The following is a 25,574-nucleotide window of genomic DNA, read 5'->3' on the forward strand; positions in this document are numbered from 1 at the left end:
ACTTACTGACAGAAAGAAAACAACAGAAACAACAGAAACTTTTGGATTTATTGGATTTATATAACTAATTATGCTGCAGGAAGAAGAATTCTACCATTTATCTACCTTATTCTACCAAAGCTGTAGAGAAACAGCAAAAAGAAATCAGCAAGCAATAAATTAATACAACCGCCTGTCAAAATCCTCCTTACTGATAAAATGTCTGACCCTATTTTCATAAAGCAAATTGTACTAATTGTTACTGCAGATAAATCAATTGATTGATTTCATTAAAATGGCAGTCCTTTCCTGTCTCAGCAAGTATCCAGGATGAGAAGACTACCTTTAACTGACTTTTCTTTCTTTTAATTAAAAAGCTCATTGAAAGGAGATGAATTGGCTGATAACATCACTACCTTTTTCCTGACCTCAATTTGGCTCCGCTCACCTCTGCAAATGAGCCTGGAGAACCTGTCTGCGCATGAAAACTCACTTTGTTATAACCTGTCAGATTAATTCATTAAATCTGGCTGAGAGTTTTCATTCCTTAATGTTCTGAATTATTCAAGGTGGAGCCTGTAGTGCACAGTGGTCAGCGTTGGCTAATGGACATGGACATTGGCGAGTGGTAAAAGTGATGAAACCGGATCTGTGTAACCACACTGATGTCTTACAGTTAAGGAAACTGAGGTGTTACAGGTAAATATAGTATTAATGTCCAAAAAAATAATTTGTTGGGAGTATTTCTGCTTCCTACAGGTATTTGAATGTATTAAACTAGGAGCCCTTGACATCTAGAATTAGTATTTCAAACACAAAATGCAAAACTCTACAAATCTCTAGCAAAAGCAAACACTGCATTCAAAACTGTTTTAACTCTTTCTAAAATGTTTTTGTTCATAAAAATGACATACACATGGTATCGTATGAATAGATCTTTATACTAAACAACAACACACTGATGTGCTCAACATAAAACACAACTACAAATATCTTACCAGTAGGTTTATGCCTTTTGCATTTTCAGTGTTACACTGTAGCAGGTTATAAAGGATTGTTACAGTAATGTATATCTACTCAAATATATAAAAATAAACACACATACATGCAATACAGTAACAAAAACATTTTTATTTTTTTCCAAATTGCATTGTATTTTTTTTATGCAGATGTATTTTGGAACATTTTTGTTTTGTTATGTAAGACTTTACATACCCAACAGGAGAAAACTAAGAAAAAAATATTCACTAAGATAAAAATAAATAAATAAAGCGGCTATTTTTTTCAAAACTCTAAACACAAAAAAGAAAAACAAACGCCAAAAGTAAGAACAAAGAAATTAGGCTGCATCCTGCCTCCTATTTTGGTCTGGCCACAGCACCTCATCTACATCACAAGCAATGTTCTCCCTGGATAAACAGCGGGGAACATATTTTCTGGAGTGATGGATCTGTCCGCCAAAAGCCCCCACATCACCGTCACCACATGCAGCCTTCATTGCCTGGAGAAAAAGCATGCATGCAAGTGGATAGCAGTCATACACCTCCCATCGCCATGCCGAAAAAAACTCTTGAATGAGGTTTAGGAATGAGGAATATGGTGGGAGGTATAGAGCAATAAATTGTAGGTGGTCAATGAACCAGTTGCGGAACAGAGCAGTACAACTATGTTGTCCCAGATGACAACATACCTGGGCTGCTCTGGTCCACCCCTCTGCTCGACTGGAATGAGGATGCCATGTAGTGTGTCCAGCAGTGTTATGAGAAGGTCTGTGTTGCAGGGACCAAGGTTGACATGGTGATGGAGGATACCTTGCTGGCTAACAGCTGCACACATGGCAATATTCTCTCCATGCTGTCCAGGGACATTCACAATGGCAAAGTGGCCAGTAAAGAGTCTCTGAACACCCTCCACCAAAGCAAGAGACAGTCAGGAAAACAGTTTTTTTTTTTTTTTACCATTGTTGTATTACTGTGATGCACTTCAGCTCCTCACGCTACTTCCTATATGGTCCTCCACACACACACAGCCCACCACAACCACCCACCACTTTACAAAACAGGCAAGCTGCGCCTGCTCAATAACGCACTCTAACATAGAGAGCAAGCAGCACATCAACCATTCTCAGAGCCACCAGCATCAATGTGATGCTTACCTCCAGCCTCCTGTATGTCCTGATTCTGTGGCTCCAATCTGTGTTGAAATGTCTCATATACTTAATCATACTGTAGAACACTCCTGAGACTTTGCACTTGTTATTTAGACTGTAGAAAAATTGGATCACTTTTACTTATTTACACTACAACAAAATGTTTTGGATAATATAAGAAAGGTGAAGCAGGCTGAGGTTCCCACCTAAACTTGAACCTGCAATCCCTAATGTTTTATTGATATATCATTTATAGTATATCCCTCATAGATACTTAACTTTATTACTACAGTAAATCATACAATATACTGACATTAACTTTACTTATTTCCATTAATGGGGTGAACCAACTTCACTAGATGCTTTGTGTTTGCACTACTCTGAATGTGCAAAAAATCAGGGATTTCAGCATAAGAGTATTACAAACTTTCCAACATCCCTTACACTCAGCCCTTAAGCATTACTGTAGACATAAGTCTTAAAAAATGGGTCACAAACATTTAGTTTTGTTTTTAAAAAAAAGACTTAGTAATTTCCTGAAACAGCCACTGTAGTTATTAGCAAAAGTTACTCTAAGAGGAGTAAATGGTGTGTTTGTTGGGGACGATTTACAGCTGTAGATTTATACACATTTGGTGTGATACTGAATATTGACAGCAGCAGGATGGTGTATTGTATGTGGGAGCAATCCATGCATCCATTTGAATTGTTTTTGGACAACAATGAAGGTCTGCAACAGAGGAATACATGATATCAGGGTGTGAGCACACAGGTAATACCCACTGCTCATGTTAGCAGGTAGCAATCAGTGGCTACATTGGCCACAGCAGAACCCTGTGACTTGTGAAGGTCTCTAAAATCAGAGGGCCACTACATCACATGACCTGGACAATTGTGATAATAATGCGGCTTGCCAGGGTTTGCAGCTAGGAAGCACTCAGTGGGGAGCAGATTTCAACTTGAGCAGTGACTCTTAAGTACTGCAAATCCATCTTTGCATGTATTTTTGGAAAAATGTCATCATTCATTTCACTAGCTTCACTTGCAGTCTAACCTCTAATGGAGGTGTGGGAAGAGTGGGAACATTCTGGGGCATAATGTAGGACACAATAACCAACCAGCTCGTCATTGCATTTAAATTTGTGCATTTAACAATTTTAATACAACTTTGTATGCATGAGATGACCCTGTTTCTGTCCAAAATGAGTCTATAACCTACAATGAATCCATTGTTGTTTCATGTATAATAGATTGATTAATCTTCTCCGGTTTGTTAGCAAAGATTACAACATAGACAAACCTCGCAAGCCTCTCTATGCAACCGAAGAACATCTCCAACTCCTGCTTCCTCTTAATATTCAGTGTCCTGAATAACTGCTGAAGCACAGCATTCCTCCCTGCTTTTATATGACAGAAATGTCAAGTGGTCCCGGCACCACACTTAACACTAGGTGATATATTATCTCTCAAATTCAGCCTTTGGGATATTTATTAGAATATTTCGGTCTGCCAATTCATCATGTAAATGTTGTTCTCAGTAAAATACTGAATTTAGGCAGAGCATGAATTCCTTTTCTTGTCATTGTCAACAGATGATTATGCTAAATTCAGTCAGCTGAGCCAACAATGAACTCAATTTACTTATAAGTATTGTGTGTGTATCCAAAGTCTGATATATCGTATTCCTCTGTGCTGTAGACCTCCGTTGTTGTCTGAAAATGATTAAACTCATATCAATGAGTCACACCGCTGCACTGGGTGACGTGTTTCTTATCCCTAAAGAGAGTGATTACTGTAGTTTGTTTAGAAGCGGCTCCGAAGAGTAATAACAGCAATAAGATTGTAACTCTCAGGAGGGAAGTTCCTTGCACGGCAGATGCCACTTGCGCATGCGCGAGTACGCAGTTCCGTTTGCAGAGCTTCACTAGCTTGTTGTCCTACGTCTCTTGACTTTGCACTGAACTCTCCGGAGACTGAAAACGTGATCGCTGTTATTAGTCTCTGGAGCTGTTTCTAAACAAACTAACATGACCACGTTCTTTATAATGAAAGAACATGGCTCACTGATGTGTTTTTAATAGATTTTGGATGCCAACGGAGGTCTACAGCACAGAGGAATAACATATATGAGGATTTGGATACACACACAATACTTGTAAGTAGGATGAGTTCATTGTTGGTTTGGCTCTGCACATGAGATTTGTTGACCATAAGAAAAATAAAGAAAATCGCCAGCTATATACTTTAAGATTGAAAATGAAGCAGAGTTGCCACCAGATTTTGACAGGATACATCGACTCACATCAATCTACAGCGTTCTCGTATGAGTTGTACATATTGGAAAAGAAATTTAAAAAGAGAGCAAAGTCATAGATTTCTCCTCAGGGTTCACATTGACTGGGACAATATAGCAGAAACAGTTCAATGTCAATTGAACTGTGACAAGCTTATACTGTATACTGACAGTACTACTCTGTCAATGCTGTCTGTATTCACCATTCCAGTTTCTACCCCTGACAATGCTGCCATGTGTCAAGTAGAAGCAAGAAAGTTTTCCTGGTAACAAAGTCTTTTATTCTGCCCGGCTACAATGTGTAATTTTAGTTTTCATGGTTACAGTGTCACTATTTTATTGCTGAAGAGGACGATTGCGTGTCTTACCATGTGTCTTTCTTGCTGCTGGTTGGCCTGAGTTTGCATCATCAGATGAAGGATTTGGGAATGAATAGAGTCTCTGCAAGATACCCAGACACCAAGAGGTACTCTGAAGTCAAGTGAAGTCATTTTAGTTCAGTACTTTAAAAATATTGTACTGTATAAGATGTTGTGTAAGACAGGGAGAACTTGAATTCTTCAAAGATGCACACAATAATGTCAAAACTAATGGTGTACACTTTAAAAAGTCAGTTCCTGATATACTGTACGTTCCTTTGCTCATGATAAAAATACAAAAATTCCAAAATATGTTATTTATTATTTATTTACACACATACTGTGTCATGTGTCTAACCGTCTTCATTCTCAACCGAGAAAAACATTCATTTAGTAACATTTACACAGTGTAGAAACAACTGTTTTTCCCTCTGTGAGATGGGAAATAAAGAGGTGAAGCAGAGAGAGTTCTTACTGGTCTTCTGGGTGATGGAGGATGACAGTGCTAAATACACTCAGGGCCAAATCCACAAAAGGATTGACAAGACAAAAAGATAGCGTGTAATTCACAAAGCAAAGCTGCAAAGGGTGAAATGCACCACAATCTGCGCTGCCAAGCAAATAGTGTCATGGTACGTCTGTGTCATTTACATGTATGTAAATGGGCCCCTTTCTATGCAAGTAAGCCTTGTTGCAAAAACAGTCTAATTCACAAAGACCAGCACTAATTGCTACATGCAATTAGGGTGGAGTTATCAGCGTCTTTAGATAGTTGGTGTTACCTGCGCACACACTCACCCCTCACTCACTCTCTCTCTCTCGATCTCTGTCTGTCTCTCTTCAAATCGTCAAGCTTCTGAGGCTTGAATGATACTGAATAAAAATGTCCTGACAGCACCGATGGAGCTCAGGATTCATCCATAAAGGTCTGCTTTATTACAAACAATTCCACAGTATAAACCTCAATCTGTGTGTAACAGCTGATCTGTGTAGATGTGCAGCAGAACACAGAACATTAATTACTGTCAGATCCTGTCCGATCCGATGTTGATGAAGTTACTGCTGATGTGCTGCATGCATAAATGTGCACAGCCTCTTTCTCAGTTTGGAGACGCACTTTCCCAGCTGTGGGCAACAAACAGAACATCAGTACTGATGTTTCTGTGAAATCCCGGATACATTCAGTGACACATTAATAGCTGTAGCCTATTTTGATAAATATTTCAGTAGATTATGTTAGAGATGCAAAAGTAAGAAATGCAAAATACATGAAAGTTGGTTTGTCATTGTGGAGGGCTCTGTGTGTGTGCACCTCTGCTAATTAAAGACATGCCATTTTGTGCTGTCTGCAGTTTTCATTATGGACCAATCTGTGTGCTGACGTGGAGAAAAGCTTGCAACACTGAAAACCGCTCCACTCAATCAATCAGACGCACAACAAGGGCAAATTGCACTCAGCTGCAAAACTTTATGGGTGTGTTTGTGCTGGTATATTGTTGGCACAAAATCTTTTGTGGAAAGGACCTTAAAACGGGGCAGATTACAGTTGCAAATGCTGCACAATTCACGGTGCTATTAAAGCACATGATCCATTCTTTGTGGATTTGGCCCTAAGAGTTGTCTGATGAATGCACACTGGAAACTAGGTGCTGGTCATGGCAATAGCATACTGTATATCAAAGGGAACACAACCGCACACTAAACTCCAACAATTTTACTATATAATCCACGTTTCAACTACATTAGGTCCTTCTCAAGGCAAGTTAAAGATACAGCCTTATATATACACCCATTTCACACCTGGTACTAATCCATAATCAATTACATAATCAACAAGAGTACATCTGAGTTCATCACAATCAATGCACACTGAAAAAAGTTAAGGGCACATCAACATTTAATTCCTTTTTTGACACCTAGAGACACACCACATAGACTATACATTTTGGAGCACGACAGTAATAAATATACTGACATAGCTGACTAATGTCTCAAGTGCAAGTACTCAGACTGTCACAAAGTATGCAGGAGGAATATGACCAATATTCATATAATATATGAATACATGGAACATGGAAACCTCAACCTTTATGGGATGCTACTGGAACTCTTGTATATTTTGAGCGGTCCTGAGGACCCCCGTGGTGTTATTGCTTCCTAAAAGTTATGCAACCTCCATCATCAAGGCAACAGTAAACACCACGACAATCATATTTACGGTTTTTTAAAAAAACTGTCCCATCTTGGTTGGAAACGTGACAGTTGCCACTGGAAACGGGAAGTCCACTTTTTGCCATCTATCTAGCCATTCACCCAGCCTGCCTCAACCTGCCTCAACCCACCTCCTCTAAATATGGAAATTTGTCACCTTCTATCGACGTCATCAGTCTCATGGCGTCAATTTCAGATGTTGTGGGAGTTCTATAGAAGTCTGCACGTTGAAATGATGCTAAAGAGGTACCCAGCGTGTTAAAAAGTGATGCCAAGCAGTCCTGACCAAGCTTCCGTATGTGACAAGCTTGGAGTGAGAACAGGTTGACAAAATAGCATATTTATACACTCTTCAAAAACAAAAACAAAAACATGAATATGAGATTTCAATGACTTTTATATAATTAAATCCATTAGTGCTGTCTGTCTTTAGAGGCAGAGGAGAAGGTGTGTGTTCCAAGCAAAGCATCCTCACTCTGTATGTCATGTGGGTGTGTTGTGGTAAAGGGGTCTTAATCCAAGCATCTGCACTTATGGTGTGTGTATGTGTGTGTGTGTAGTGAGAGGTGCTGTGTAGCCATCAGTGAAACACTTACACTTGTCTGCTACTTAGGATCTTCTGTAACTTGGGTTGAATAGCGGCAACAGCTGTAATGATACTTCTCTCCAGTTGAAGTTGGTTTCTCTGTTTGGTCTTTATGTGTGTCATAGCTAAGAAAGTGAGCTCACACAAGTAGGTAGACCTGGATGTCTGCAACTGCTAGAGAGCCTTTTTAGAGTACTCCTTCTCCACATAGCACCAAAACAGTAAACAGTCAGTGATGTCTCTGAAAACTTCAGCCTGAAGCTACAGTCTGAAGACGGGTCGATGAGGCTCTCATGGAGACGCTCTGACTCTGCTTCTTTATGTTTGTGTGTTTGTTTGTTTACAGCTACATTTCAAGTGCTGTATGCCAAACCTTGCAAGTCAATGAGTTTTGTTGAGTCAATGAGTTCTCAGGAATTCTTGCCAAACTCTGCTCATGTTTCCTGGGAAACATTTCAGCGGGTAACTGGGAGTTTTCCAGACTATCAGGATGACAACAGGATCAGTTGTCAATGCAAGTGGCCCAAAATGACATATATTTACATTCAAGTGACAGAAGCCTTCTATTGGCTTTAGTTATTAAGACGGAAGCAAATAAGGAGTTCAGATGAGTTCATGGACAGGTCAACAAAACATTGGACTTTGTTGTGGGAGATGGCAAGTCAAACCTGTGTTTTAAAACGATTGTCCCCTAACCTATTGTAACAAAGACAACATAGGTCTTCTAACCTTAAGAAAATAATCACCCAAACCATGTTTCCGTAACACTAACAAAATACTTATTTTAACCCATACTATGATCTTTTCCTAAACCTAACCAAAGGGTTTTTGTGCCTGTGGATGCGGGCCCTTTTACGTCCATGTGCAACTGTGTGTTTATGTACTTAAAATTGTAAGTCTTATTGTATGTACTGACCCAAAGAGGCCTTCTTCAGACCTCATTAAAGCCACAGCAGAATGCTGTTATTAAAGTGATATAACTGGATGAGCTTTTCAGTTGCATCTGTTTTTCTTCCAGTTACTTTCCGTTCTAAATTGGCAGCTTACAGTCCAGCCATGTAGCTGGAAAAATATTGTTTAACTAAGCTGAGTAAGTATGTTAGTAGTATTGTAAGTAGAGTAAGTATATAGTATTGAATAAGTATGAAATAAATCAACTGCACAATAGGTAAAAACTATGCAGGCAGTTCAAGAAGTGGCTTAATCAGGCATACAGTGTAGAGCAGCATTCAACAAAAGGACACTGATTGCAGATCATTGTCCTAACGTTACAACTAAATGTCCTGTTCCTCTAACGTAGACACAATTTCCATTCTAAAATGGCCCCGTGTGATTGGTTTTCCTTCTTTGCCACATCACAGTGTATAACATGAGGTCGGCACTAAGAGGGCCATACACCCAGCTGGTTTGGTTCTTCTCTTGTTTTTCTATGATCTATGTTATCCAGGGCATACTTTGTGCATATTCCTGCTGAATCCTACTAATCTGCCAACTGGACAAGGTGTTTGACTGTCAGGATATTGTATACTGGTCCCACCCTTGAAGAATCCAAAGCAAACAGCAGGGATGGATTCTTCATTTCAAATAAAGATTCTGACAGAGATTAACTGCTCCATAACACAGTGCACTCTGCCACCTATGGCCCCTTTTCTGTGCAGCTCAATTTCTGCAATGATGTATCTTCAAAACAGCACCTGGCATGATGCTACTGATAGTGGAGTGCATTTCACCAGAAGAAAAATCACATGGGTCACAAAGTAAAAGTGTCAGATAGCATGTGCACTTCAGCTTCTGGGAAGTTGTAGGCTTGTCTGACAGGTTAGTGGGTGAGATCCAGTATCATTATGTTTGGTATCTTTTGTATTTAGAGTGTTGCTTTGTAAACCATTTAACATGGTGCTTTAGCACAAACAGAAAGACCAAGATTTCTAAAAGGCCAGCAGGAGTTGTCATTTCTCTAGTGTACCAAAAAATCCTCTCTATGTTTCGCCTTGGAGTACTGACGGGTGGATTTAGTGATTTGGGGGCTCAGACATGGGGCCTCTGTCGTGCTTTGTTTTCACCATTTTGAGAGGAAGTATTTTTACTTGAAGGCACAATGAAATAAAAAAAATACATTTTTCAGTTCTAGTTGTGTCCCTGTATAAATTGTTCAATTTCCTCTTGTTTCATGCCAAATATATGTTAAAAAAAACATTTTTTGGAGTATTTTTATATAAAAATCACTGTCTTTTTTCTTTCTTTAAAATGTTTTCATGTTAAATGACTCAATAATAATGAATACAGCTTTGAAACCACCATAGTAGCCTGTTTGTCAACTGAAAGATATGTAATTTGCCACTGATTAGTTATTACAATTATGACATTTTGTGATTTGTGGTCAGTGGGATTCTCTTGTTTTAGGCTTTTGTTGATCCCTGACTTCTCTTACTTGAGGTTGGCATTTGTGAATGATCTAGTGCAATAATTTGTCCAATACTAAGTTTATCACCAAAGCTAAACTAATGACATTCCCATTAATAGCAACTGTTTTCATACTAACACACTAAACTAAGTTGGTCAACATGATAAAGAAAATGCAGCATGTATAGCATTGTCATTGTCAACACGTTAGCATGCTACTAGCATAACTGTAGACTCTTAGTCTTGTTGCATGTATGCATGACTCGAAGTTCCCTTTTGGAGAAGAAAAACTGACTTGAATCGAATCAAACTGAATTGAAATGAACTGAATTAGGTTTGTTTTTGGTTGCTAGTTGGATGGTCAAAATTATATCCTCTATATTTTACAGATATTTAAAGGTAATTTATAGGATTTTTTTAAAATGGATACATAGCGGTTTGAACAACTCTTCGCAGCACATTTTCACAGCAGGAGATGAGATTCACTGAATTCCAGCAAATGAAAATGTACACCATCAGGACGATAACGGCCTGACAGCGCTGTGTATCATCCGAAGTCTATGAATAATGATTTGATGGAGAAATCACAATGGCAAATAATGTTTCCTAACGTGTAATGAGGGTAGCTCCAGTTAATGAGGCTAAACAAAACAGAGAAAACACAGACAACACAAACAAAATCTAGACTGGAGGAAAAGTCTTCACTGTGGAAAATTACTTTTCTCTTGTGACTGATCCAGAATTTTAATATGGAGAAGCCACAGAGACTAAGAGTAAAGTTGTAGAAAAGAACTAGGGAGTTGGCAAGGCTCCAGGATATTTATCTTTGAATCATACTCCCAATTAAAGACTTGAAAAGCAAATAAATCCATAAATACACAGACGGGTTTTTCGATTGCTTGGGGCTCTGTAAGCGAGATAGATTTATTTATAACACTGTTCTGTCATTGGAAATGAAATAAGGCTGCATAATTGATGTCAGGAAGATAAAGAGTTTGAGATACATCTAACAATGGGCCTGGTCTTCAGAGTATTGTTCTGTCTCTTTTACACAGTGAAGCTTTCATCAAGTTCAGCACAGTAATAGCAGCTCAACCCTCTGGGTTTGTTGCAAGAGGCGGGTTTACTTCGCCATGCATCGCCAGACCAATTCGCAAATTCACTTTAGTCTGGAACCTCTCAGTTCATTTTTGGATTTCCGAGGGGCATTATCAATTTTTGTTATGGTTCCAGGTTTTACTTTGCAAAGTAATCCAAATAATTCAGTAACTCTGCTTTTTGAAACCGTTAGGAGCATTTTCTAATCTGGCATCCCTTTCAGAAGTAATTGGTAAGACATCATTTGTCTGTACCTTGGAAGGACAGTCTCTGTAAAACATAGTTAAATACAGTACATAATAAAATGCATTTCTTTGTCTGTGCACAAGGTAAACAAAAACAATAAATATTCATTAATGCATATCCTTCATACAATATAAAACAAGATATATTTCTTTATTTAGTGTCATATTTTGTTTTCTAAGTTGCAGTGCATTAAGCTCTCAGGGCCACTAAACAGAACCTTGACTTTCTGGATGCTGGGGACAAATGCTGTTTTGTTATAGCTACTTAAACTCAACATACCTACAGAGCACAGTTGGTACTTTTAGTTTTATATTCATTATTAATCCAGAAAGGGGAATTTCTCCTAGAGCCCTCAGATTTATGCACAGGCTCAGCCAACCCCTACACAGCCTCTTGAGCACGAATGGCTCAAATATTCTGTCTTGCTCAAGGACACTTCAGCAAATTGCCGCACTGGGGGAAGACGCTCACTGTGTGTTGTTATCTTGGGATATTATTTACATAATTCATTACTATTTGCATGATTTGTTTCTCTTGTTTTCTAGGACATAGGGCCTATTGGACCAGACAGGAACTGGAAGGGCATTGGCATCTCTATCCTGGTTATTGTAGTGGTGCTTTCCCTCATTGGACTGTCCATTGTTCTTCTGTCAAAAGGTGAGACTCACGTCCACAGATCCACTCACAAAAATGATCATAGATGATGATGAGTTTTAGGAAATGACACTGCAACATGCAATGACTTGCATGTTGTAAAATAGGCACCTGAACAGATTCACACACATTTTGGGCCTTATCTTGCAACCGACACAAAGCGGCGCCAAGTGCAAAGCAAATGTCTTTGCTAGTTTAAGACTGATGCAGTTGTCATTTTCCCGTCCAGCGCCCACACAAATGCACTTGTGTCCATCAGAGCGCCCATGGGTGTGTTGGTCTTAAAGTGAGGTGTGGTTAGGCGCAATGTTGGTGCATTGCTACCTTGAGGCAGGGGAAAGCGATTGCATGATTGACCAACAAAAACCTGGTCTTTAGTCAGTGATACAGTGTTTCCCCGTTATTGTAAGGGCACATTATCAAGATAGTAATATGCACGTACATAGCGGTTGAACAACGCACGTACAGTCTGCTTGTTACACACACGGATGTGCAGCAGCCCACAAACATGCAAAAAAAATTTAACGGATAAAAGGATTACAATGTGAAAGATTATTATGTACATCAACATATTTTAAAATATATGTCATAACAGTTAGTCGTAGTATTTATCAGAATAAGCTAATCACAGTAATGACGCATGAAATTGTCTAATTATTTGACCAAATCGTGGCAGTACACGTAGGTATTTAAGATTACTAAATTAAGACTCGTCAGGTTGAGGGTGTCTGTCAAGACCCAGCAAACGGATATAAACAGCGGATCAAACACATACATGAGGACATGAGAAACACATGGGGAAATAAATGAAGTGAAAACAATGATTAACCTAAAGAAGGAAAGAACCCTGGACAGCTCCTACCTGCTGCCAGCAGCAGGATCAGCACCTTGGAGAGCTGATCAAGTCTTGACAACTGTGTATGATGATTTTTAACATGATTAAAATCAATGATTTAATTTTTGAACAATATTTAACAATATTCTTTAAAATTCTTGATTTCAGTGATCATGTTTCTATACTTTCAGCAATTAAAACCCCTCTGATTTGACCTGTTACTCCATGACTGAACGAAACGATGAGAATGATGAGAACCATATCTGTAAATAAAAAAATAAACCTTTTAAAAAAACAAACAAAAAGAAATTTGCAACAAATTAATGAGCAGGATCTTAAACTGGTAGTCTGGGGCCATGGGAGGGTCCAGGAGCAGCAGGGGCCACTGTGCTCGTAATGGATCGTGCGCTTTCACTTAACACATGAGTAGATTCATTTCCTCTGCAGAGAAGCGTTCCTTCTTACTGCTTGGCAAATGCGCCAAGGCTTTTAAAGGTAATGGGGAATGACATTCTGGTTGGTTTATTACATTTTACGCCCAAAACACACCCATGATTAATTAGGAGACTAAGGACAACCCTTTTGAACCATGTGCCTGGTGCTGGGACCATTTCTTTCTGCCGTTAAACTAGCAAAAGTGGATTTGGACACACCCTAAATATACTTGCACCATGAGCTTCAGACCATTTGTTTATCTTATTAAAATAGGGCCCCTTGACTTAAATATTGCAAAGTGTGACACAGCCAAGAACATATTGCTTGAATCATTTCAAAAACCAGTTAACTATGCTTTCATTTATTATTTGCATCACAGTTGGACATCTTATATATTAAATGATCAAATTAAACATGAGGACATACCATTTAACTGCCTGGAGCTGCTCCTTAGCATAAACCTGCACATTAATTCTCACAGCAGTACTTACAAATTAAGAGAAGCCTGAGGAAATATGACTGTCTACATGATTCTTGTAAGTGGACAAACTGGTAATTATTCTCTGTTCCATCAACATTATATTGCACTCGTATAACATTATTGGACTCACGTTGGACAGTCAGACAAAAAAAAGCAGAAAACTGATGCAGCAGAACCTGAGATATCATCGTTTTTTATCCCATGCAATTGTTTTCCTTGTTGAAATCTGGTGCCTATATTACCCACAATGCAACTCACATGACTGCTGACAGTTCAGTCAAAGATTTTGATATCAAATTGATAAAAACAGCAAGTTATATTTTTGTTTTGACAGCTGACTGATTGTTGTTGTTGTTGGTATATTACATGTATTTATTTTTCTTCCTGTAGATGATGGTGGTAAACACCCTGGTTCACAGTTGACGGTGGATGACCTCTTTCAAAGAAACTTCCAAATACATGATCCTGATGCAAAGTGGATCAGTGGTATGTATGTCAAAGGACTGTTCTAAGTTGCTGTTGCTGAGATTGAAAATGGAGAAGTTACACAAAGAGAAAAAGTACAACAGAACTATGTCAAACAAGGTTTTTAAATCTATTTTTCTCCAATATATTTCCATGGCAACTATGGCATATTTGAAAGAACAGTTTCACTTTTTTGGAAAATACACTTTTTTGCTTGCTGAGAGTTAGATTGAAAAATTAATGCCACTCTCATCTGTTCATGCAAAATGAAGCTGGAGCCAGCAGATGGTTATCTTAGCTTAGACTGAATGTAAGAAACAACCATCCTGGTTCTGTCCAAAGGAAATAAATTCTGCCCACCAGCATCTCTAAAGCTCATTAATTAACACATTTGATCTTGTTTGTTCAATCCGTACACAAAACAATGTGTAAAATGACAAGTTATGGTTTATGCACTAGAGTAGGACTGAGTCCTGGAGTCCTGGTTGCTAGGCAACCAGCAGAGACTACACTGCATCAGAACAAGTCATAGCCTGATATAGTCTGAAAAAATAACCTTTATCTTGGCTTGGGTTTGGAGACTGCACATTTAGAACATAAACCTTGTGGTACAAACCAGGCAACAACAGTCTAACAAAAGATACTACCTCGTTGCATTATGGGAAGTGTAGTATCCATGTTTGGAGCTCACATTTGGAGGCCTATAAGAGGGATTGAGCCTCTGCTGCTCCAATTATGACCATTATTAAAAAAAAATCTCTTGCAAATCCTCTATGTTCATGCAAGAGCAGTACAGATGCAAAAACAGAAGTAATCTTATTGGTTGTGTTAAAGCATAATGAAGCCTATAGTGCTCCACAAACTGAAAAAAATGCAATCCAAGCAGCCAGTTTAGCTAATTACCAACTAGAAGCTCCATGCTGCAACAGGTGATTTGCTTTTTGGTGCTTTTAGTTGCTCCTTTCATTAGTAATAAATAAACTGGACCACAAAGAGAAGTTGATTTTGAGTGGTCATAATATGTCATAAATGTTCTTACCCAGCGCAGTTCAAGCTCTGTGGTGTTCCCCAGACAGCAGTGATGGAGAATGGATGAAAAGTCCACTCAGTAGACACAACATAAAGTTCAGTGTCTTCCAGGATTCATTTTCCCCTACCCAAAACATTTTTCCCCTACCCAAAGAAAACTTTTTAAAAATGTATTATATCATCATTTTCATTATATATTCAGTGAACAAGTTCATTTAACAGTCTGACCAAATGATGGACACGTGTGAAATCATACAAATACATTTGGTTAAGTAAGTTTCGAAATCTGAGGGCTACTCATGATTGTAATGGTTTACTCTGATTATGTCCAAACATAGTCAGAGTAAACCAGAGGTCACTGCTGCACAGGGTGACAAGTTCTTTCATTACGAAGAGTTTGGTCACGTTACTTTGTTTAGAAACGGGTCCACAGAGTAGTAACAGTGATCAAGCTTCATATTAGCTTCAGATAAACTTTAGATGTACCATTCTGGTCCAACAAGACAACCCTGTTGACAAGACAACCCCCTTTCCAACACCTGTTCATGGAAAACACACAGACTTGTCCTGTTGGGAAAGTTTCCCTGAGAGACTATTAATCTAAAGAGAAGAGGGTCCTCATCCTTGAAGCCTTTTCTCTTGTAAAAATGAAATACATCCATAAAAACAGAGTGTAAATCCTGCATTTGTGTATCTTGTCTGGCTGTCAGACTGTCTTTGTGAGCTCCTCATCATCACTGGCAGCAGTCAGTCGTTCTGTTTCTGCAGTAAAGACATCGGAAAACGCTTTGGACTTGTTTTTACTTGTCATACTCCTGCAGGTTAAAAAAAACATTTTTAGGGCTGACAAACTCTAAAAGACTCACAATAAACAGAGGTGAAAACACTGGCTAGCCTAGCAACAATAAAGCTACAAACAACCCATAATGCAACACCCTGTGTAGGAGCCAGTGTTACAGTGATATTCTCTCCATTTAAAAAGAATATGTGATCTTGTGAACATGTTAATGTTTAGTCTTCAATTATAAGACAACCCTCCTTTTTCAAACATACCCAGAATAAAATATCATCTCATATTCAGATCAATATGGTACATTTTTGCACAGAAAGAGGACTGTGGTTTTTGTCCCCCATCCATTCATTGACAGTGCATTTAGAAGGGATCTCTTAATGGCCATTATGAACAGGAGGAATAATTACAGCAAGAAAAACCTATTTCAATGTTCATTAGAGCTCCTGAAAAAAGTGACCCTGTCCCTTATGGGATGCTAGGAGAGATGTTTGTCTAACCACCTTACTGTTTTGTTTCTCTCAAGCAACTCATCCAAGAGACTTTTCTCCTGCAGGCACCATGAATAACACATCAAGTAGCGTATTTTTCATATTTTTCATAATGGAATATATTCCTCTTCTTTTGAGAATCTTTGGTGAATGGTTGAAGTCTGGTGGTTAGTATTGGTGTTGCCAAGCACCAGAGGAGCCTTACCTCCTCTGCAGTGGTCAGCTCCTCTCTAAACACTCAAGTTTTCCATTTCTGAAAGCCCGACCTTGCAAATCTACCCACTCCCATCAAATACAAACAAAAGTCCTCCAATAATCTTTGAAAGGTTGTCTCTTTTTGTATAGTAATCCTCCCAAAAAGGTTAACTTTATATAAAAAAAAAGATATCTCTTTTGTTGGTAAGTTGCATGGCACACAATACTGTCGCTACCTTGTTATTTCTATCATTGTAATTGCTGTGGGGATGGTTGTGGTGTTTCTTTATGGTGCAAATTCACACTGCAAACTCATTCAATTTGTGTTGGATGACATAATGAGCATTTGATAATACAGCAGATAATTACCCAATCAACGATCACGTTTGCCTTCCAGGCATATTCCACAGGTGGTGCAATTTGAGTGTGAAATTTGTTTTAAGTGCTAGCAAACAATTACTAATTCATGCATCCAGCAGACACTGAGAAACATTAGCATTTATTTGTGTTTCTAGCCAATGTAGGTCCAACATTCACTGTCCTTCTAGCTATCAACTGCTAAATGGTCCACTGTATTCACCTAAGTTCAAGCCCTCCAAATTAAATGAGAAAAGACTCCTCTGAATTGCATATCTCCATTATAACATCAACAATTTAGTTTGTGTTTGAAAAATTCGCTGGTGAGCTCAAGCTACACAACCATTTTTAATTAAGAGAAATGTTGTGCAGCAAACTACTTGGTCAAGAGCTCCTCTTTACGAGTCTGGCTGCCCTTTGAGTCTCTGCTTAGTCATTATGCGGTTTGTTTGGGTCACAAAGGTGCAACAAGTCAAACTTTTATTGCTCCAAAGCACAAATTGATCATACTGTATCTGCAAGGTGTTGACAAGGCTATTATTCAATACAGATGACTCAGCTTTACTTGGCCAAGGGCTTATATTTTTGGCAACTCATACTTTTCCACAGTTTATGGCAGACACAAGTGGTAGGTATTACTGTTCCATTGTTTTTTAATTGTAATACAAAGCATCAGATGCAATAATCACAGGAATATGGGATGAGAGCTTTGCATCCATGCTGTTACAGCTGGCGAATGTTATGAAATCATAAACTATGAGCTTTTATGGATCAGATTAGGATGACCTTTTATTCAGGGTCAAGAGTCTGATACCCTCAACTAATAACTGTGATATTCAAAACCTGCTAAATGATTGACAGGTCTGATGTACACTAACAACTGACAGTATCTACTGTAAAACCAATTGATATTGATCAAAAGCAGTGGAGACAAAGACATCCTGACTTTTAGTTCCTACTAGTATGGGTCAAGTTAAAACAAAAACAAAACAAAAAACCACTAAGTCCTACACTTCCCATAGTGCAAATCAATAGCACCTTTCTTCATACCATCCCTACACCTGTCTTTCAAACTCTCCCTGCCTCTTGCAAGATACTGTGTTAAAATGTAGCCTCCAAGCCCAAATCCATATAACCCTGTTGACATCATCAGAGTTATGTCTTTTTAGACTTTAAAAAGCTCCTCAGAATTCACAGAGGTGATTGTTTGGTACAAAAAACTGATCTTTATGTGTAAAATAGGTAGTGAGCCCCTTTAAAGACCCCTTTAAGTACCTTTTTGACCAAAATGTTACAGGAACCATAGAACCAGAAGAACTGAACTCAGGAACTAAATTAGGAACTAAGGTACCTGTTTGTGTTTCCATCACATCTGTAGAGCTGAGACTATTTGGCAAATCAGATGGATGACAGATTAAAAAACTACACAGAGTCACAGAGTCACCCTGTTATTCTTTCTCACTGCAGAGACTGATTTCTGAGTGGATGAATTGATTGAATAAAAAGGAGACGTGCAGAGGTGAAGCAGGACAGTGAAAACTCCTGAGTACCTGCCTCCATGGCAGAGAAGCTGCTAAATGTTTGATGGTTATTTATAACTGATTTAAAACATTACCAAAATAAAACCACAGTGTCAGCAAATTGTTTTATTTCTCTCATTCCCTCACTTTGTTCCCTAATCACCACTCAAACTCTCATTTACTCTCGAGCTGTCTCTCTTGTTTGCTTCATTAAATTCATTTTTAACATAACAAACATCAAGAAATGTCCATCCCTCATCCTAAAATCGGCACTAGTTGCACCCAGTACACAAGTTAAAGCAGCTGCTGCGTTGGTGTTTAATCTTTCTGCAGTCATCTCCGCCCCCATACTGTAGTTCCTGAACTATCAGAAAGTACTGCCCCCAGAGCACCTGAAACTATCTGACAGGAACTAAATTAAGTTCCTGGTTGCTCCGGTCCAAACGCAGGTTTTAGTTCCAGAGTTCCTCAAAAAATTCTTGTTGAAAATTCTAAGTTGAAGGTATTGAGATGTGTAATTTATCAAGGGTCAACAGTAGAGTAAAGAGGGATTTTCTTGAATTCTTTGCTTTAGAAAATAATGTCACTGTGTAGCTGGGACACTTTTAATCACAGCTGAGATCGCATGTCACTTTCATCCTTTGAGTCTTTTTTGATGAAGCTGTTGTCAACTCAGGAGGATAGCAGCCCCATTTTCCAATTACTTTTGCTGTAAAATGTTTTATATATAATTGGTTTTATACATGTATGGCATATAAAATATGGAAAAAGAACTGTGGTTTGTTTTACTTTGGGAATCTAAATGACAAGAGCCCTTTTGAGGATTTCCTTGCCAGTTAAAAACAAGCAATCCCTCTGTATTTCATATTTATTTTCCTGTCATTATACTCAAAAGTGTTTTGAGTATTTGGCATTCTATAGCCCTCTTGCTAGAGATTGATGCCTCAGAGCTAAATCATTGACATTTACATGAGATGGGGACCCTCAATGATTTAGATCTGCCAAATACATTAATGGAATTCAGGCCTCTCTGGACTGTAATGTCGATTTGGGATTAGACTGGAGTTATTGCAGGCTCTTCTGTCACTGTTTCCATTGTTGAAAGTTGAAGTGTAATTTCACTGAGCTGAAATTAGACAAATCATTTTAAATCACTCGTTGTTGTCGTTGTTTTCTTCTCTCCTGTCAAACACTTTGTCTCATCAGGGGCATCACTAGGATCTATCAGTCACCTAATAAATAGCTTGTTCATTTTGAATGAATGAATGAATGAATTTATACGAAACAACAGCTGTTAAGGTTAAACACATCATAGTTTATTCTGACACGCATCTGACATGGAGGTCCAGACACTAGACACTAGCGACGGTTGGGGCATTTCAATTATATGTAAATTAAAGTAGCTACGTAAATAATGCAAATTTTGAGCAGCACATGACAACATCCATGCAGCTGAGGTTGCTACGGCAACACGTGCACCGCTGTGTAAGTTAATGGAAGTGACTGCAGTCCAGTCTGCTCATCATGTGTAGACAGAGCCTTCTTGTGTCTTCAACAAATCCAGCAAACTTAATTACATTTTACTGGTTTAAAAATCAGTAAAGGAAATAAGCTCTGACATGATTATTTATTAATTTCCTCTCACAGTTTTTAAAAAAAACAACAAAAAAACAAAAAACTGTGGAATTTTACATCACCATTGCTTCTTGGTTCAAGGTACCATTCACCAAGTAAACTGATTTAATTACTGAAATCCTTTTAAATGTATATTTATTGTGTACAAATACATGCAGCACTACACTTTGAATGTTCCTGTTTCTGTTCTAGAGGAGGAAATCATCTTTCGGAGCTGGGATGGAGATGTTTTGAAGGCCAACACACAGAGCAACGAGACAGAACTCCTGCTGAAAAACACGACTTTTGTAAGTGCTAGCTTTTGTTTCTTTTGGATTGAGATAATTTCACTAATTTCTATTGGGTCTCACAAAGCTGTATAAAGTCAAAATCAACATGCTAGTATCAACAAAATGACACCAGGTTTAAAATAGTTTAAGATATTGTATTGTATTTTTATTATAGGTAAAATAATGTATGTATTGCAATAAGGTTTGGTAGATAAGATGACCTAAGATTGAATTTTCTGCTTCTTTTTTTGCTGTCTGTTTGTTACTATGGCAACTCTTTTTGCCATCGGCAGGTATTTTGACCCTGCCAAGGTTGACTCAAGTTTCACTGGAACTTTTTACATGGATCAGTTTGCGAAAATGCTTTTGGGGTTTTCATATTGACAAAGACTGTTAGACAAATGTATCTCAGAAACACTCTAAGCTTTAGAGAGTTTAATGAAAACATATTTCTTGTTCCTCCCACAGGCAACTTTTAAGGCTTCGAAATTTGCAGTTTCTCCAGATCTGAACTTTGTTCTTCTGGGATATGATGTCAAGCAGGTGAGAACCTCTTAATATTCAAGTTAGATATATTCTGACAGCGGTGTTTGGCTCGGGGCTGCTAATACTGGAGTTTTACGGTTCATGAACTAAAATGGAGATGTGACTAACATGAGGATATCTTTCAGCTTTAAGTCAGTGAGTCAAAGTCAACAGTGATCTGGCAAGAGGATACAGGTTTTAGAAATATGGGATGAATTTAACAAACAGTTCACAATCACATGCTAGGGGCTATGAAAGTTGCAACTAAAGCTAAAGTCTTTCTACTTGAACTGCTTTGACCACCATTTGTCTAAGGAATATTGCAGGGTTAAGTCTGTCTGTTTTATTTGATTTTATTTGTTTTTTTTTTACATTTATTCATTTTGCAGACGCTTTTGTCCAAAGTGACATACAAGTGAGGTACAAATTACAGTAGATCAAGGAGAAGCCTTCGAGAATAAGTGCCCTTACCTGACACAAGTGCTGCAAGGCTTGCAGGTGCATGAAGTAACATAAGTGCCTTTTTTCAGTCAAAAGGGATGCTTTTACTCTTAATAGTATTGGTATTGTAGAGACTGTCCTCCCAAGAAAAATGACACAATACGATGTAATGTCAGTTGCCCAAAAACAACATATAGTTACATTTGAGTGACAGATGCTAGCTAGCAGGCATGATAATTATGAACTGGAGCAGCGGGGCAGTTCAGATGATGTATATAAAAATGGACAATTGTCCTCAGTTGGAGGAGGTGGGCTGGAAAGAAGCATTAATCCAACAGTAGACTGTGTCACAGGAGACCATTGTTCATTCATTTCGAGACAGTTTTTAAAAAAACGTAACTGTGATCATCTCCTAAACTTAACCCGGGTAATTATTGTAGCCATGACAACAAAGGTTGCCTAACTTTAAGGACATAGTAACTTTAACCCACAACACATGTTTGTCTAACCTTAAAGTGATCATTTGAACCCCAACCATGATCCTTCCCTAAACATAATCAAGTGCATTATTTTTTAACAGTGATTCGTAACGATTTTAGAAAACACAGACAAATGATGTCCTGCCCATTACTACTGATTAGAAAAAGCTCCTATGTGTCCTGGAGTCACCAAACAATATATTTGGTTGTTTCATTTGGAGGACTTGTTATTTCATCTGACCATCACAGTGCTGGAGTTGCACAAGTAGCTGTTTTTGCAACTTGATACCAAGTTATCACAAGTTCTACCATGAGTTTAGCCCAGGGGTGAGCTTAAAGGGGAATCCACATACAGTGTTTTTGATGTCTGTCATTCATACTTCTCATGGAATAAATACACTTCAGTGTAAAACAAATATAACAATCTTCAAAGACTAAAGGCCTTTACACACTGGATGTGATTTTTTCATACGATTAATTCACATGTCAATATATTTTTTCAAACTGTTGTTTGTGTCATGAGTACTTTCATACAGAACGCGAATATTACAAGGCGAAAAAGCGGTGTGACTTTTTTTTGGAACAAGGTCACACAGTGAATAAAAGCATCAACCAATCACAAAGCATAATCTGCACAGACAGCTGTTTCTTGCGACGGCCCACGTGGGGTGTTGAGTATCCTGCTGTATGTGTTTTGAACTTATTTACATTATCTATATTGATTGATCAGCTCCCAGTCTGTCTGTGAGCACTGCAGGCAGGCAGGTAGGTTCACTCCCTACAGTGGGCGGAGAAATAAAGCCAATGAGTCAATACATTGATGTAACATGTATCATATGCATCATTACCATGTATTTATAACTACAAACTCTGTGGATTTCTTCCCATGGACCCGACATGCAAACGGTTTAGGTTCAGTAATTTCCTGCTGTCAGTCAGCCTGGTGAAGGCAGTTTGACCTCTCAGCTCTCCAGGTGCTGCAGCTGACAGGCGGCTGCTTCTGTGGACAGAGACGCCGAACGCAGGTCGGAGATCATCATCATCACTGGAGGAAGATGTCAACATCCTCCAGTGATGATGATGATCTTGTCCTCCTTCTCCTCACTCGACAAAAGAAGAGGAGAGTGTTATATCTGTTCAATCCACACCGGCTCCGACCTCCGTTCAGTGTTTCTGTCCACAGAAGCAGCCACTGGACAAACTGCCCTCACCAGGCTGACTGACAACAGAATGAGCTTTTGCAAATTCGCATCGCTGCCGATGTGAATAGCTTTGATGCGTACTATTTTCGCGTCGTTTATTCGCGTCGCTGTGTATGTGTAAAGGCCTTAAGAGACACGTGTGAAGCATTTCACTATTGGAACCCTACACTTCAAGTCGGTTTTGTTTTACCCCAGTGCACTTAGTGTAGAGTTCCCCATGATGTGAACCTATATAACGGTATAATGATTGATCAAGGTTCCTAGTATTACTATAGTCAGCGCACCCAGTTGCAGCGGCTTCTCCTGGTCTGTGTGACTGTTTGTCCCCGTCTACGTCCGTTAATTGTATTAGTGGTAGCAATGATGCACCAATAGTGCACTATCTCGCTATTATTAATCACTATCTGTTATTTATTATTATCTGTTTTTCAGTGAGTGTACATTTGTCTCCTTAACGATTTGTAATAACTTTCAGTAGTGTCTTTGTTTGTTGCACATGTTGAACTGTGGAGAACGGTATTTTGCTCCCATGTATACTGAGTGTGTACTATGGAAGTGACAATAAACATGATTCTGATTCTGAATACTCTGGTTTTATGCCCACCACATGAGCAGGGAAATAGCAGTACAGTTTTCTACCTTTTTATGTGGATTCTTTGAGTTGGATAGTGGTTACTTCCAATGGGGATGAAAATCAATCATCAGAGGTCCTGCAGTGACGCCTCCATCTCACACAGAGTACCATAATGAAAGTGAGTTGGTAATGCACTGAATCCTTAGTGACAATGGGTAGTATTTTGGGGAATCAGTTATTATATGTAACTGGTTTCCACCCACCACTCGTCTCATTTTAGCTCCAGAGTTAAGATATAATGGTAGAATAAAGGAACCACATGTATGTGATGCCTACAGTGTCTCTGCTCCGGTCTTTACGTCTAAAAATAGAAGCACACCTCTGCACGCAATCTCAGCTCAACCCAAGCAACATCTGGATCTAGCAGCCTGGTAAATAATCACCTCACACTCCCCTAATAATGAACAAAAGAAATAAAAACTACACCAAAAATATAACAGCTGTTTATTAGCTAATACAATAAGAATAATAATGTAAACAACATCTAGCTGCAGGATTCATTTGAACGTCTTAAAGGGGGCATATTATGATTTTTGTGATTTCCTGTCATTTATATACTGCGTTATGATGTTATGATGCCAAACCTCCAAAACTTGAGGTGAACATATGTAAAAATGCTCCCTGTGAGACAAATCTCATGTTTCAGCCTTCCCAAAACACTTCTTTTGCAATTTTTTTTTTTCTTTTTACTTTCCTGACAAGATGATGTTGACTTGTCATGCATGTCCGTAAACGGCCACCTGTTCCGTAATCTTTGCTGCTGAAGTTGTTTGCTTTGCAGATCTGATGTGGTCTCAAACGTACAGATGGATTTGAGTTTGTTTATGTAGCCTCCTCTGGACGAAGTCTGCCAAGTGGCGGCTTCCTGAAGCTGACATAGAAGAACAGAGTAGGCTCATCAGGAGGGAGACAGGAGCAGCCCATCTGATTGGGGGTTACATGGTCCCAAATGTCAATCGGATACCTATAATTTAAGGCAGGTGCAGGAAGTGCTACCATTGTCCTCCACCCACCCATTCAAGTGGATCCATCCATGTAATGTCAGAGGTCAAGCGAGAAATAATCAAATCAAGACAGAGAGAGTGGAGTTTGAATTGAAAATAACACTAGCCTATACAAATGGATAAAGATCCTAAAAAGCCAAAAGGTGGAGCTGCAACTAGTTTTAAGTTAACGTGTTTATGCAAAATATCGATGCCACTGACACGCAAAATCCTGTTAGCGTTAGCATGCATAGCTGCAGTAATATTAACAGTCCATCGCCCAATGAAGAGGAGCAAGAAAGAGTCTGGACAGATTAGCAGGCTGATTCCAGTGGAGAGTAGGGGCAAGAAGCATAGGCCACTGCCGAGGACAAGCTAAAGGTGCTTGACAACCTTCAGCAGGTGATGCTGCTAACGTTAGCTTGTAGTACCAGTGTTAACAGCGGAGCTCCGGACCTGACCAACTCCGTTATGCAAGTGGCATGTGAGCGCAGCTTTTCGACTTTAAAAGTAATGAAGAATAGATTATGGAGCACTACATCTTGAAGTGTTTATGTTTATGGCTACAGAAAAAAACATTCTTATGACTTTGGAAACTGATGGAATAACGTAATTGATAGGATGGTAGAGAAGAGCGCACTGATGAGAAGTCTTCTCACCGCCTAAGGTAGGACATGCTATTCTATTCTACTCTCTGCTTAAGGCCGCTGTGTTATGCTGTTTTTGTTAAATGATGTCAGCTGATTAGTCACTCTGGGTTCACTCCAACAGGGTGCTGCCATGCTGCTTGTCACAGCCTGACAATACCAATGAATGAACATTTAAATAGT

The 25,574-nt window shown here is 38.8% G+C and overlaps 1 protein-coding gene and 1 long non-coding RNA gene across 2 annotated transcripts in view; one reads left to right on the forward strand and one right to left on the reverse strand.

Annotated features, from left to right (window-relative positions):
• Positions 1-1,113: 1,113 nt before the first annotated feature.
• Positions 1,114-9,794, reverse strand: LOC137192316 (uncharacterized). Its single transcript, XR_010930559.1, has 3 exons — positions 5,804-9,794; positions 4,790-4,862; positions 1,114-1,480 (listed from the first exon to the last, which is right to left on the reverse strand). It is a non-coding gene; the product is annotated as an uncharacterized lncRNA (long non-coding RNA).
• Positions 9,795-17,876: 8,082 nt separating this feature from the next.
• The window catches only part of LOC137192317 (inactive dipeptidyl peptidase 10-like), a 50,459-nt gene continuing 42,761 nt past the window's right edge, over positions 17,877-25,574 (forward strand). Inside the window, exons 1-2 of the mRNA XM_067602904.1 lie at positions 17,877-20,498; positions 20,949-21,023. Of these exons, the coding sequence (XP_067459005.1) occupies positions 20,364-20,498; positions 20,949-21,023 (210 nt within the window). The 5' untranslated portion in view covers positions 17,877-20,363. The remainder of the gene's footprint in view (positions 20,499-20,948; positions 21,024-25,574) is intronic.

Source organism: Thunnus thynnus, chromosome 11 (assembly GCF_963924715.1).
Source record: "Thunnus thynnus chromosome 11, fThuThy2.1, whole genome shotgun sequence".
Classification (NCBI taxonomy): Eukaryota; Metazoa; Chordata; class Actinopteri; order Scombriformes; family Scombridae; genus Thunnus; species Thunnus thynnus.